General features: G+C 45.3%; 1 protein-coding gene across 4 annotated transcripts; it reads left to right on the top strand.

Moving 5' to 3' along the window:
- The first annotated feature begins 4149 nt into the window (after nt 1-4149).
- ZBTB14 (zinc finger and BTB domain containing 14) lies at nt 4150-10551 on the top strand. Of its 4 annotated transcripts, none has more exons than XM_028123946.2 (3): nt 4150-4285; nt 6694-6777; nt 7837-10551. In XM_028123946.2, the coding sequence occupies exons 2-3, from the start codon at nt 6775-6777 to the stop codon at nt 9181-9183; spliced, it is 1350 nt and encodes a 449-aa protein (XP_027979747.1). In that variant the 5' UTR covers nt 4150-4285; nt 6694-6774; the 3' UTR covers nt 9184-10551. The 4 variants fall into 4 exon arrangements, with proteins under 4 accessions (XP_027979747.1, XP_087875570.1, XP_087875571.1 ...); XM_088019444.1 differs by having other exon boundaries at nt 6509-6777; XM_088019445.1 differs by lacking the exon at nt 4150-4285 and adding an exon at nt 4997-5313 and having other exon boundaries at nt 6509-6777.
- The last annotated feature ends 4739 nt before the right edge of the window (nt 10552-15290 follow it).

The following is a 15290-nucleotide window of genomic DNA, read 5'->3' as shown; positions in this document are numbered from 1 at the left end:
TTCTCCCATTCTGTAGGTTGCCTTTTACTTTTGCTGATTGTTTCCTTTGCTGTGCAGAAGCTTTTTATTTTGATGTAGTCCCAGTAGTTTCTTTTTACTTTTGTTTCCCTAGCCTCAGGAGACATATCTAGAAAAAAAGTTGCTATGGCCGATGTCAAGAGGTTACTGCCTGTGTTCTCTTCTAGATTTTTATGGTTTCAGGTCTCACATTTAGGTCTTCTATCCATTTTGAATTTATTTTTGTGTATGGTGTAAGAAAGTGGTCTAGTTTCTTTCTTTTGCATGTTGCTGTCCAGTTTTCCCAACACAATTTGAAGACACTGCCCTATTCCCATTGGATAATCTTTCCTGCTGTATAGAAGATTAATTGACTATATAGCTGTGGGTTTACTTCTGGGTTTTCTATTCAGTTCCACTGATCTATGTGTCTATTTTTGTATCAGTACCATACTGTCTTAACAACTACAGCTTTGTAATATAACTTGAAGTCTGGAATTGTGATGCCTCTAGCTTTGCTTTTCTTTTTCAAGATTGCTTTGACTACTCAGGGTCTTTGTGTTTCTGTACAAATTTTAGGAGTGTTTGTTCTAGCTCTGTGAAAAATGCTGTTTGTATTTGGATAGGGATTGCATTAAATGTGTAGATTGCTTTGAGTAATTTAGACATTTGAACAACATTTGTTCTAATTCATGAGCATTGGAATGTCTTTTTTTTTTAAGATTTTATTTTATTTATTTGACAGTGAGAGAGACAGCAAGAGAGGGAACACAAGCAGGGTGAGTGGGAGAGGGAGAAGCAGGGTTCCCGCCGAGCAGGGAGCCCAATGCGGGACTCGATCCCAGGACTCCAGGATCATGACCTGAGCTGAAGGCAGTCGCTTAACCAACTAAGCCACCCAGGTGCACTCATCTTATGTTTCTTAACTTTTTATTAAAGCATGCATTACAATGTGCAAGTGTATAATGATTTACGTGATTGTTTATTGAATGTGTGTGTTCACACCTGTGTTTTTGGGGATCGGATGTATTTCTTGTTCATTTACTATAGTGTTTTCAGAGCAGTGAGGAGAGGTTGCTTATTCACCTTTGCTGGGACATTTTTCCTTATGCAGGCCTATCAGGTCTTGCTGTGATAACAAATCACAAAACACAACTTCCCCGGGATTTATAAAAACAGGCATTTATTTCTCATTTGCGGACCTGTGGATGAGCTGTTACTCATCTAAGCTTGCCTGGGCTCAGGTTTTGGGTCAGCTTCATTCTCTCAGGTCTGCTCATCATTGAAGGGCCCAGGCTGAATCCTGTAGCAACGTGGGCCTGGTCCTCTGGCACACGCACACAGCACAGGAGGGACAGCAGAACAAAGGCTGCTTCTCCAAGCCTCTCTTCTGAACTTGCCCATCCTCTTCTCTGCCCACATTCCACTGGTCAAAACCAGTCAGAGGGCCCAGTCAGTGTGATAAAGAAATCAGCCCCACCCATCTATGAGAACCCCAAATGACTTCACATTTCCAAACGTCTCTGGGGGCTGCTCCATAACCACCCAGGCCCTGACACTCCAGATTCTATGCCACAGACCCAATACATCAGGCCTCACAATGCTCAGAAGCAGGTTTCACTCAGGAGGAGTCTGTGGGCATCCCAGAAATTAGGTGCTCCCTGCAATGTAGCTGGACAGAGAAATCCACACAGAATGACAGCATTCCTAGTAGGAAAGAAAGATTTCCTTCAAAGGTCTCAAGTCTGTGCATTTCAGGAAGGCCCTGACCACCCCCATCAATCCCACAATGTGCGCATATAACTCCCCTTGGTATTAAGTTCTAGGTTGTCACTTATCTGTCATCAATATTTACTGAGAACCTAATGGGTGCTGCCCAGTGCTGAGTTAAGGCTGGTGAACAGGCAAAGTGCCAGGTTTGGGTCAGACCCTTCCTGTACGGTTTCCCATCGCCTCCCTCCTCCTTCCCATTGAGTTGCCCCTTTAATTTAGACTCATCCCCATGATCCTTCTGAAGCAAGGAACAGACAGGCAGAGCCCATAAAACAAATGAGATAAGAGGGCTAACTGATGCAAAAGCCAAGATGTCAGGAATCTGTCACTTGGGAAATGCAGTCTAGTGCTTGAGAACTCTTCTGAACTATTTTAATTTCATCAGATTAGTCAAATCTTGGGAAGACTTTACCTAGCCATATGTAAAAAGACTCTTTACACAGCAGGGAGATAATAAATATATGCAGAGTGTATAAACCTATGCAGTTATGTGGTAGGGAAGAAGGGGGAACAGTGCCAGACAATGAATCATAAACTAAGTGCTAGCCATGTCCACACACTGGTAAGTGCCGTGACAACTTTACTGCTTGATAGCATAACCCTATAATATAGTACTATTATTATCCCCTTTAAAGACGAAACAGGATGGAAATGTAATCTTAAAAGCCATGTAAACAAGAATCGCCCAGCCATGGCCTTACAAGGAGCGAGGCTACATAGGTATCAAGTATGAGCATGAACTTTGGCCATTCCAGTCCTGCCCCTGCCACTTAAACCCACCATCTATGGAGAGTGGGCAGGTCATTTAACATCATAGAGCTAATATTTGAGCTAAGCACTGACCAGAGCATTATTTCATTTAATCCACACAACTGCTCTATTAGGTGCTCTCCATTTCAGAGAAGAAGAAGCTGAGGTTTAGAGAAGCTAAACAATGTACCTAATATTTGAATTGGACGTCTGACTCTAGAAATGGTCTATTCTCTTTCATTCAGTAGACCTACTAATGCCATGCTTTTGCGAACACCAAAAAAGGGTGTGTATAAAAGTACCATTCAAAACATCGAAACTGTTAAAATTAATATTATAAAATCAACTGAGACCATACAGAATTTCTTTAGAATTGAATACAGCCTATCACAATATCATTTCTTAAATCTTTAGTATGTAATCACCACCCAAGCCCAAGAGGAAGGTCCTACTCTAATTTTTTACATGTTAAATTATGCGTTTTTATGAAACGCTGTTAATGCAGCATACGCAACTCTGAGAAGATGCAGTAGTGCCCTCCAGCTAGGTTTAGCTGGTCCCCCACGCCTGCCACAAGCCCAGCCACGCCATCGCAGGGAACGCGACATGCTTTGAACACCAATGGAACCATTACTTTTGCGGAACAGGAATGTAAGAACAGTGCTGGTATCAGAGTTCTCCGAGGGAGAGCTGCAAATGAAATCATGCCTAACCTCACTACTGCAACAGATGAGCTAGCGTAGGACCTCCAGTCCCCGTGACTTTCCCTTGAGAGTGTTCGGGTAAACGCATGGGAGCAGGTTTGGCTGGATCCAGAGCTTTAGCGGGTGTTCGCTTTCTTCTGGGTGACTGGGGTAACCTCTCACATTCCAAATGAAGGAAGTCATTTTTCATTTGCTTTACAAACGTTTATTGATGGCCTACCATCCTCCCAATATACATAATGCAGTAGCAAAACCAGCCAAGACCCAGCGCCCTCTATGCGTGTCCCAGGGTCTGCGGGTGTAGGCGAAGGGCGAGGGTGCCTGGAACCCCCACCCCGGAGCAGTGGGTTAGCCCCGCAGCCGCAGCGCCCGGCTTGCGCGCGCCCGAGGGCGGCACTGCCCCATTAACATGCACCCGCACGGGAGCGCCGCGCTCCCGCGTCCCCGGCGCTGCGCCGGCGGCGGGCGCGGGCGGGAGCCCAGGAGTCTGAGCGGGAGGCGGGAGCACCGGACGGGGCGGGTGCCCGCGAGCGGCGCTCGTGCTTACGCTCCTCGGCTCACGAGGACCCGCCCCTTCCCCGCCCACCCCTTCTCCCGCGCGCGGGCTCCGCGCGCCCCAAGCCGCGCGCGTGCGCGCGCGTGCGCAGGCCAGGGCCCTCCGGGGGCGGCCCCGTAGACTCCATAGAAAACGTCGCAAGGTCCCGGATTAACCCTTTCCTTGCTCGCCCATTTACAGGGCCGGTCAGGTTCCGTGCCTGCGCAAGCCGGCGGCGCGCCTTCCCCCCAGCCCGCACCGCGCATGCACGGGAAGGGGGGGTGCCGGTGGGGGTGTACACGGCCGGCTAGACATTCTGTGCTCGTGCAGGAGGAGGGCTGCTACCATCAGGGACGTGCACGATTCCCTCCCACCCCGCCCCCTCCTCAAACTCCAAAAAAAAAAAAATTCCAAAATACACTGCCACCCACCGTGCCCCCGCGCCCCGCGTCCAACCCGTCCCCGGCCTGCTTGCAGTGAGCGCGGGGAGCCCACGGCGAGTGTCTGTGGCTGTGCCAGGCTGCAGGTAAGCGCGGGCCGGGGTTGCGGAAGGGGCCCGGGCCATCCGCGAGGCGGGCGCGGGGGCGCGGGGGCGGCCGACCGCCGGCACGGCGGGGCGGCCCGGAAGAAGCGCGTTCTCGCCGAGCTTTGGGGCACCAGCCAGTTCCAGGATGTGCGGGCGGCCGCCAGCGGTGCGCTGCGAACGGGGCCAGTCATGGGCCGGGGCCGGGCCGAGCCGGGCGTGGGGACCGGGCGCCGTAGGGGAGCGCAGGCCGGCAAGCGGGCTCCGGCAGCGGCCGGGCGGCGGCGGCGGCCCCGCGCGCGCGCTCGCCGAGCCTCGGCGGCGGAGTTCATGGCCGCCCCCGCTCGCACCGCCGCAGTGCACCGCGGTGGAGGTGGGGGTGGAGACGGCCCCGAGCCCGGCGCGGAGCGCGGCCCACCGGGCGCCGCCCCTCCGAGCCGTGGGCCCCGCCGCGCCGCCCCTAGCTGCCTGCCGAGGAGGGGGCCGGGACCCCCGCGCTCGCACTCCCGGGTGCGCCCGCGGAGCTCGGAAGCCGGCCGCGCGCCGCCCCCGCCCCCGGCCGCGGGAGGGCGGGGGAGGGCCCGGCGCGAGCCGGCCGGGGAGTGCGCGGGGCGCGAGCTCCGGGCTCGCGGGGCGCGGCGCGGGGCTGCGGAGCCCGGCCGCACGCCCGCTCCCGCTCCCGCTCCCGCTCGCCGCCGTCGCCGCCCCGGGCCCTCCCGCTTTGGTTCGGAGCGGCGGCCCCCAGCCTGCGCTGGACTCCGATTATGAAAGGGAAAGTGGCCCTTTCACCTCCTGGCTCCGAGGCTGGGAGCTTTTGTTTAGGAAAGGATGCAAATGGCCTTATCCGTCCCCCACCTCCCGGGCCGAAAGAAATGAGAGCGAAGCCTGAAAGGCTCTCAAGTCCTTTTGGGTCTTGCGCTTCGTTCCCTGCTTCTCCCCCATCCCGAAGTTGCGAGCTTTCAACCGGGAAGTCGTGCGGCCGCCATTGTCGCGGCTGCTCCGGGGTAGGGGAGGCGGCTGCCTCTGCTTATGTAAGTTTGACTTTGCTGGAGCCCCCGCTCCCTGCTCCGTAAGGGCGGCCCAGTGCGCCAGCGGTTTGGAGAACCACCATAAAGGGGCGGCTTTGTTATGGAGGTGTAGTTGGGACTACATCTTTTCCTCCGCCTACGCAGATATTGGCAAGGGCTAGCTTCCAGTATAACTCACCTGAACTTACTAACTGGAACATCTCAGTAGAAAGAAATGGTCTTCGGCGATCTTGAGAGTGGGAGCCAAATATCACACTGGTCCAAAAACAAAACAAAACAACCCACCACAGTGGTATGTTGTCATGGGTACTGCAGGGCCACTCCTCTCCCTAGTCCCAGGCACTTTTATCCCACAAGTCCTAGGGAGAGTTACAATAGTGGGAAGTGATTAGGTAGGAAGGTTTTGCGTGGCTGCCTTCCTTTGGAGATGACTGCAGGCCGAGGTGCATCTAGGGGACGGGCAGAGTCCTTAGAAGTAATGTTGCCCAGCTCTCACACTGTTCAGATAAGAACCCCCTGCTACTGTAGGCATCTTATTGGTGTGTTTGTTTTTCTGTAGAGGGAACTTTTGAGGGTTTTCAGAGTGTTGGTCTCGCACCACAATTTTGTGTAAGAATATTGCAGCTCAGTCTCTTGGTCCCACCACACCAAAGTTTGTGTGGTCACTGTTCAGTGGAGGAAACATGTTTTTTCAGGATATTGGTCTGCAGGATGGAGTCCTCTGGTAAGAGTTAAAACTCCCCCACAGCGAGAATTCTTTGAGCCTCCCTGTGGGGATTGAGGTGAAAACACCTGAATTTCTCAAATAAAACCAAAAAACTAGTGTAGCCTCCATGATATGTGCTATGAACACAGAAGCACAGAAAGAAGAAAGCAGCTACTGTTCCTTCTCCAGTGTTAACTACTGGGGATGTTCACTTCTATAACTTTATTTTAAAATGTACCCTCAATATGTTTATATGAGCCTAGAGAGAAATGGGGAGGGCTACATCCCCAGCAGGAAATGGTGGGGGTAGGGGAGACTTACTGGCTTTTTCTGTATCTAAGTAGCTATCAATATTTGTGCAAATATGGGCATGGCCTTTGTTTGTGAGAACTTCCTTAGTGGTTCTCCAACCCGTTCCTCTAATCCCGGTGTACAGCCCCTGCATGTCCCAAGTGCCACAGCCTTTATCTGTTCTCATTCATATCTGTTCAGAGCTGGACCTGATGCTGCCAGTCACCCTCCTCTCTGTTCCCAACCTGAAAATGGGTACATGTGCAAGTGGCAGGACAAGAAAGGAAAGTTTTATTTTTTAAAATCAATTCTTGAAAACATTCTTGTTTAGAATTTGGGATAGAGGAAGATTCTACCTTATTCTTGTTTGTCCTTTTCTCTTGTAGGACTGGCGTGCCCCTGATCAGAATTATTCTGATCTGAAGAATTTGGTGTTTAAAGCATTAAGATAATAGCCTGAGTTGTTCATGGTAACTATAATTTTGGGTATTAAATCTTGGAAATATATATGTATATGTGTATCAATTATACATTAGCATTTCTGTTTCTTTGGGGGGTAATGCTTTGTGAAATAAAAACAAAACAATGTTTCAAAAAGAAAATACACAGAACAAATTATTTTAAGAAGGTAATTCTTTAACACAGTAGGTCTTTTGTGCCAGAGATCTCTCGTGCCAGTTCAGAATTTCTTTTGCTTATAAAATACTCACAGCACTTGTCAGGTACATCCCGTCTTGATGACACTGTCATCTGGATGGCAGATAGATTGGCATCCAGATGGAATGAAGACGCTTATCACTGTCTTCCCAAATGCCATCCGAGGGTCATATTAAATCTTAACCCTCATTCAGAAGTGGCCCAAAGTTGGTGAGGAAAAAAGCAGAAGACAACACGAAGTGGAATATTTTGGCAGTGATCTCCCTTTTTGGTTCTGCAACAGTGATTTGTCTCTTCTGTCAAGGAAGTAGAACACTGAGCACTATTATTAGTTATTTCACAGAACCTCCTCTTCTGTACGTGGAATTAGAGTAGACACTACAGGAATAGAACCTCCTTGCCTTAGACCTCTTTCTTAAGCCTTGAAGTTATTTGTTATTACCTCTAGTTGTCAGGAAGCACAGGTTTTAGAGGTAGGTTGCCTGGATTTGAGTCCCAGCTCTCCAGTAAATGACTAGAATTTTGGACAGGTTCCTAAGCTCATCGAAAAAGGGGGGCTAAGAATGCCTTTTTAAAGGTTATTTGATCAGTACATTTGTGAAGACACGCAAAGCACATGGAACAGTGCCTGGCATATATTATGTGCCTCATAAAAGTTGCTGTTATTACTAAGCAAATACTTTTTTAACTGGAGATAAATAGAAATAACAAGATGAAAGTCCCTAAGTTGGGATCTTCTAGAACCACCTCTAATATTGATTTTCTGAAATAGGTACTAAAAATTGATCAGGAAGTGAAAGTCTGCCTGTGTTTTGTGTATGGAAAAGTAGTGTTCATAATTATCAAACTCTCTTTTTGAATATTTTTTGTAGGAGTTTTTCATCAGTATGTCTGAAACCATTAAGTATAATGACGATGATCATAAAACTCTGTTTCTGAAAACACTAAATGAACAACGCCTGGAAGGAGAATTCTGTGATATTGCCATTGTGGTTGAAGATGTGAAATTCAGAGCACACAGGTGTGTTCTTGCCGCCTGTAGCACCTACTTTAAAAAGCTTTTCAAGAAGCTTGAGGTTGATAGCTCTTCAGTAATAGAAATAGATTTTCTTCGTTCTGATATATTTGAAGAGGTCCTGAACTACATGTACACAGCAAAGATTTCTGTGAAAAAAGAAGATGTTAACTTAATGATGTCATCAGGTCAGATTCTCGGTATCCGATTTTTAGATAAACTCTGTTCTCAGAAGCGTGATGTATCTAGTCCAGATGAAAACAACGGCCAATCGAAAAGTAAGTATTGCCTCAAAATAAATCGCCCCATTGGAGATGCTGCTGACACTCAGGATGATGATGTGGAAGAAATTGGAGACCAGGATGACAGTCCCTCTGATGACACAGTAGAAGGCACCCCCCCGAGTCAGGAGGACGGCAAGTCGCCTACGACGACGCTCAGGGTTCAGGAAGCAATCCTGAAAGAGCTGGGGAGTGAGGAAGTTCGGAAGGTTAATTGCTACGGCCAGGAAGTAGAATCCATGGAGACCCCAGAATCGAAAGATCTGGGGTCCCAGACCCCTCAAGCCTTAACATTTAATGATGGAATGAGCGAAGTGAAGGACGAACAGACCCCAGGCTGGACAACAGCGGCCAGCGACATGAAGTTCGAATACTTGCTTTATGGCCACCATCGGGAGCAGATTGCCTGCCAGGCGTGCGGGAAGACCTTCTCCGACGAAGGCAGGTTGAGGAAGCATGAAAAACTCCACACGGCCGACAGGCCGTTTGTTTGTGAAATGTGTACAAAAGGTTTTACCACACAGGCCCACCTGAAAGAACACCTCAAAATCCACACAGGCTATAAGCCGTACAGTTGTGAGGTGTGTGGAAAATCCTTTATCCGTGCCCCGGACTTGAAGAAGCACGAGAGAGTGCACAGCAATGAGAGACCATTTGCCTGCCACATGTGTGACAAAGCCTTCAAACACAAGTCCCACCTCAAAGACCATGAACGAAGACACAGAGGGGAAAAGCCTTTTGTCTGCGGCTCCTGCACCAAGGCGTTTGCCAAGGCGTCTGATCTGAAAAGGCACGAGAACAATATGCACAGTGAGAGGAAGCAGGTCACCCCCAGTGCCATCCAGAGCGAGACAGAACAGTTGCAGGCGGCAGCCATGGCCGCTGAAGCAGAGCAGCAGTTGGAGACGATCGCCTGTAGCTAGAGGTGACAGGACAGGACCGCTTTGCCTGAGCCCCGGAGGTGGGACTGCACGGGTCCCAGCACACAAGCGCTAGTCCCTGCATTTCTGTGGAAACTTACGGAGCATTGTACTCACTGGATTTAAGGCAGTGCTTGGTTAAGTATTTTGCAAACTTTGCAAGGAAATCGTGTTCCTTTGTTCTGACCAAACAGTCTCGCTGTCCCGTCTGGTGTCTGGTAGTGATGTTGCCAGTAAGCCCTCTCCCCCCCGCCCCCTTCTTTTTTTATGATTTTAATTTGAGAACTCCTGTGTCCAGTTCAGAAGTGAGAGACTTCTATTCCAGTTTTTGTAATTCCTCTCTACACTTGCTGACTGGCAAGTGTACTGCACAGAGCGATAATTGAGTAAATTGATTTCCTAATCATCACGATTCTGTGGGACTTAGGGTCAAAACAGCATTTTTAATAACTTGATAAAAGTACTTCATGCAGATGCAGAAAATACTGGTGGGTGGCTGACCAAGAACACTGCACAGATAGGAAAACAAGTTCCAGAATTGCAGAACGATATTGGATTTATATTCGGTTTGTTAATTTTATATCACTGTTTTTCACTGTTGTTGTGGACAAATGATGGTTGCTTTGCTCAAGTGTTTCTTCATTTTGATCGCCCACACCTACCCCAAAAGATGGAGTCATAAGTCCTGAACGGAGGCTGAGCAAACCCACAGGGATGATGGTGGTCTGGGGGCTGAGTTCTTTTTGGTCCTCTTTTTTGGGGCATTGCCACTCTGCAACAGATGCGGTTTCTGGGGTAGACCAGTTGTTAGAGGGATAGCAAAGGGGGCATAGGATCCTGGCTCTCAGGGACGAGGTTTTCACGTTTGCAACAGTTCCAAGATTTTCTAGATCAAAATAATTCTTAATTGATTTTGAAATTGGATTTTTATTTAGGATCAAAATTAGGACAAGAACAGGTATGCTTCTTCAGATACATTTGTGTCACTTAAGAGAATGTCATCAAGCTTTTGGGCTCTCTGCAGCACGTGATTTATCCACAAAGGAGATGTAATATTGTTGCTTAAATTAATAAATTGAAAATCTTTTTAAGTGTGTAAATAGTGTAGAAGTGTTGGTCTTATGTATTTCAAGTAAAAGTAGACAGCTGCACCTTTTTTTTGCACATTGGATTAAAATAACTTCCATGAGCAACAAACATCGGTCTGTTTTTTAACCAATATTAAAGATTGTAAGACCAAATGTTTATTTTTTTGAAGTATATTTCATCATTGGTGGTTACAGTTTTAAGTAGAATTTGATTGCCATTTCATAGCCATAAACAGAATTATAAACACTGTTCCAATTTTGGTGTATGAAAACTTTTTTTAGCCATTTCTTTAGGAATATATTGAAATACCAAAATAGTTTGAATTACTTTCTGTAACAAAGTGTTAGTCAATTATTTTAGAATGTACAATTTTAGAAAAATACCATTTTTTAAAAATTTTATTTTTGATTCCTAGAATTTTTTTTCCAAGTTACATTAAAATAATTTCATTTCATAGCTTGTTGCATTAACACCTGTAATTACTATTGTGGGAGAAATTTTATTTTTTAAATTGATGTACATGTTATGCCCAAGATTGTAGGATGAAGATGCTACCTTTAAAGAGACTTATTTATTGGTAAAATGTTTACTTTAGTTTAAAATTAATTTAATTTTCTTTCTTTAAAGTTGTTTATTCTGTCCTAAAAGTAGTCCTGTCACTGTGTTTATATGCTGTTAGTGGAAGGGGACCTGATTGGCGTTCCTTGGCTGTTTTAACCAAAGCAAAGGAAAAATGATTTCACATCTTTGTTGATAACTACTTCAACAAACCATTTTTTGGGACTTCAGTTTTGTATATAAAAGAAAATATACTTCTGTCACTCCTGTTTTCATTTTTTTATAGCAACCTCTCACACATCCAGGTTTCCACCAAAGCACATTTTCTATGCTCTCTTCGCCATGGTTCTACAGAATTACACGTTAAGCCCCTGGTGTGGACGGACCCTCATTGAAACCATATGGTCACAGTGCCACCCCCAAAAAAGAAAGCTTCGTTTTCAGCACTTGATTTGTATTGTGTAAATATCTATCATCTGTCCCATTTTGCATGAGAAACATATTTGTGGTTTACTGTGTCTAACAGCAGGGCTGGGTTTGGATGTGTGTTAGCGTGCATGTTTTCTTTGGTTTTTTGGTGACAGCAAAGTCATGACGTGGTAGTTTTCCTGTCTTCTGGTGTTTCAGGACTGCCTCTCCACCCAGCTGGCTTGAGTGGTCCCCTGGATGGTGAAGCCATCATGTTAGACCTCCAATCATAGGGAGTTAATCCTGAAATGAGCTTACACTTGAGTCTGTAGTGTGAGAGGAGAGGAAATTATAAATGTCAGCATTACTACCTTTTCACTCAAAAATCACCTACTTTTTTCTCTTTGTACAAAGAGAATGTCTACAGACTTGATTTTAACTTTTTTCCAAGTTGCAGTGTATTGGCAGTGATTGAAGAAGAGAATTTTAGGAAGCCTGAATTTTAGGTAATTGCCTGTTAATTAACTTGGTCATGAATTTGGAATCGTTAGCAATTACAGAAGTCACCAACAGGTGATCTGGATACTAACAAATTCCTACTCTTTCGTTAAAAAAAAAATTGAGGTGAAGGAGAATGATGCAAATGTATGCAGTCTCCAATTTACTGGAGTATGTTGTGGACGGCTGAGTGTAACTTAGTCATTGGGAACCTGGAGTTCATTTTCCTGAGTAATGCTGTTGGTGGTGATTAGTTCCCAGAGCAGATGAAAGCCTTCCCTGTAAGTGTGATAGAATGGTATATTGAAGGTTCTAGTCTCAAGTTCTAAGTCCTGGGAATGAAGGAGTTGAAGCTTCCAGGGCAGCGATTGGAGAACTCTCGCTTTCCTTTCTGTCGTTTACCTTCAACATCTACCTCCTTTTCTCCGCTGCCCAAACCCTCTACCTCCTCCCTACCCCCAGGAATAGGAGAGAAGACATTAGGCTGGAGGAGACAAGGTGACCACTGACAACCATTACAGACATGAGGGCCTGAATTCGTTCTGCCTCCTCGTACTTAAATCAAGGAACACCTTACTGATAGGCAACTCCCTACCTCTCTGACGATAAACTGCCATTTATTTTGAGATAGCCCAAACTGCTCATTATTTCTTGAATTTTGTCTTCATTTTAGCATACCCCCTTGTAACTGGGAACTTCTCTCCCTTATTGGAACTATTCACAATAAGTCTAACTCAATCTATTAGACAACACTTGAGATGAGTAAAGGTAGTGTATCATTTATTGAACATATATTGAGCATTGTGTTTGAGGGTCTGGGCTGGATCCTGGAGATATAAAGGCAGAAGAGATGTGGCCCCTCCCCAGCAAGAGTGTGCTTCCTTTCTGGGTCTTGTGTTCTTTTTCAAAATGAGGATGCCATTTGCCCATCACCTATTGTCCATGATTCCTTGAAGGTCACCATACTGATTTTCTCTCAAGGACGGTAGATGTAATTTATCTGGACCATGACAGCTTTCAGCAGTTGTGTTTTCATGATCTCTTCAAGAGATTTCCCCATTACCAATATGTATGCAAAAGTTTTCAGCATAATAAGGAAATGTGCTTTAGTGGAAAGACTTCTGGAAGCAAACTTGAATTGGATCCTGGCTCTGCTTAGCAATTACCATGTAAATTTAGGCAAGTTCTTACCTGCCCTGAGCCTTAGTTTAGTTTTGCCATTTCTTAAAATCGTGATGGGGTTTTCTACTTCACGAGCTCATGTGAAGATTAAATGCAATAACGGGTATGGAATATTGAGCCCAGCACCCACCCCGTTTTAGGTACACTGTAAATGTTCCCTTCCCAAAGGACATTCTCACTAGAGAAGTACAAGCAAAATTGCAGTTCTCTTGTGACATCTGTCAGGTCTATAATCTTTAGCCCCAAGCTTATAGACCTGAACTTCATTGAGTCTTCTTATTTGGAAGTGTCTACAGAAGCTACGTGTATTTTAGCATTTCTGTCATCTTCAGCCCCTTTGTGGCTTGGTTCTCACATACTCATATTCATCTTAGAGTTGTCTTGGGTTCGGTGAGCTCCTGTAAACACTGGTGTCTGGATGGCTCCCTGCTTTCTGGGGAGATCATCTGATGGCAGGGTCAGAATTGCGATTTTGAGAGCTGGCTCTTGAGTTTCATATATGAAATCACTTAATTTTTTTAAAATTTAATTTTACTTTTTATTTATTTTAGAGCGAGGGGGGAGGGGTTGAGGGAGAGGAGGAGAGAATCCCAAGCAGATTCACGCACTGAGCGCAGAACCTGATACAGGGCTCCCTCTCAAGACCCTGAGATCACACCCTGAGCCGAAACCAGGAGTCAGATGCTTACCCAACTGAGCCACCCAGGCGCCCCTTTTTAATTTTATTTTTAAGTAAACTCGCCAACCAAGTTGGGCTTGAACTCATGACTCTGAGATCAAGAGTCATATGCTCTACTTTGAGGCAGCCAGGCACCTTGAAATCACTTAATTTTTTCTGGTATGTTTATATTTGTTTTTCTAAAATTGGGTGTATTTCAGACCGCACTCAACCTTTCCCTTCCTAGTTTGTGTGAATTCTAGGATGATCTGTAGCTTTCTCCCCAAAGAGACAACACTATTCCCCAAGAATTTTGGTTTTCCTTTTAGTTCCAGAATACCAGTTTACTAAATCACTTTGCCCTTCTTTTGAGGATATTTCCATTAATCTTACATAAAATTCTTCCTCCAGAGTAAGATTCAAATGTATCAGTCAACAAATGTTTATTGAATACCTTTTGTGTGCCAGGCATTGAACCAGGCGCGGGACATGTAACAAGACTGAAGCCAGTCCCACCTCATGGAACTTATTGTTCAGAGTGGAGTTAAATGATTGCCTTTCTGAGTTTTACAAAGATTTACAAATAATTATAAAAAATAAGCAAAATGCTTTTTTAAAAAAATCTGTGGTATGTATTTTAATCCAGTTCACAGAACATACTTCAGAAAGTAAGGGGTTTAGATAGTCATGAAATATGTGGTACCAAAAAGAACATTCTCAAATGATTTTTTTGAATATATACTGGAAATGTATTTGCTAAATATTACCGTTTCCATGGAATGATTCTCATTGTCTCTCATTGGTAATTTGGAAAAACGAATGGTAATATGAGACTAAGGTATACATATATATATATATTTTATTTTATTTTATTTGAGTAAAGCGATAGAAGTTTATTAAGTGAAGATACAGAAAAAGCTCTCAACAGTGAGAGGGGTCCCGACAGGGTTGCCCTAAGGTATATTTCTTTAATGGGTCCTGGCATCAAGAAAGGATATTGATGCAAAGAAAATTAGAAGTGTCAAAGAACAATAATCTGGGTTCCAGCTGTTTTTAACAAGTATAATAATAACTCAGAAGGTTCTAATGGAGGGAGCTCCATGAGCAATCCAGAATATGCTCAGCAGCAGCTCTGAAATGACAACTGAGAGTCAGTAGGTACTCCCTTCGAGCCCACCGACAAGAAGGGTGACAATGTGCAGAGGGTAGGATAACAAGTAAGTCAATGGAAACCTGAATAGAAAAGATGTTTCTTCTTTTGGTTTCAGGTCACCATGAGATAGCCCAACATTCTGACGGAGTTCTGCGAAAGCATCTTAAGCTATTAAAATTATTTGGAATGTAGTCATTTTCTGTTTTCAGTCAGAGAACAGAAGCCTTAAAAAGATGATTTCTGTAAGTGATTCTGAAGGGTCTGCTGGGTTTGTGTTTGCTTGTTTGCTTTCACATCTCACTTTGAACCTCCGTCATTGGATAGTCAAGAGGATCAGGAATTTAAAACCTAGAATATGTTGAGTATCTACCAGGTATCAGGCACTATACATACAATCTCTTTGTATGCTTTATGACCTCTCTGAGGAATACATTATGACTGACAAAGACACCAAGATTCGAAGAAGTTAAAAATCCTGCCAATGTCAAGTTGTTATCAGAGTCAGAACAGAAGATCAGGTCCTCAGCCACTTTGTCAATATGCCCTTAAACCAGGAAAGGAGCA

Source organism: Eumetopias jubatus, unplaced genomic scaffold (genome assembly GCF_037043125.1).
Source record: "Eumetopias jubatus isolate StellerSeaLion01/CBP00866 unplaced genomic scaffold, mEumJub1_p1.0 scaffold_16, whole genome shotgun sequence".
Taxonomy (NCBI): Eukaryota; Metazoa; Chordata; class Mammalia; order Carnivora; family Otariidae; genus Eumetopias; species Eumetopias jubatus.
This window is presented reverse-complemented; position numbering and strand designations above follow the sequence as displayed.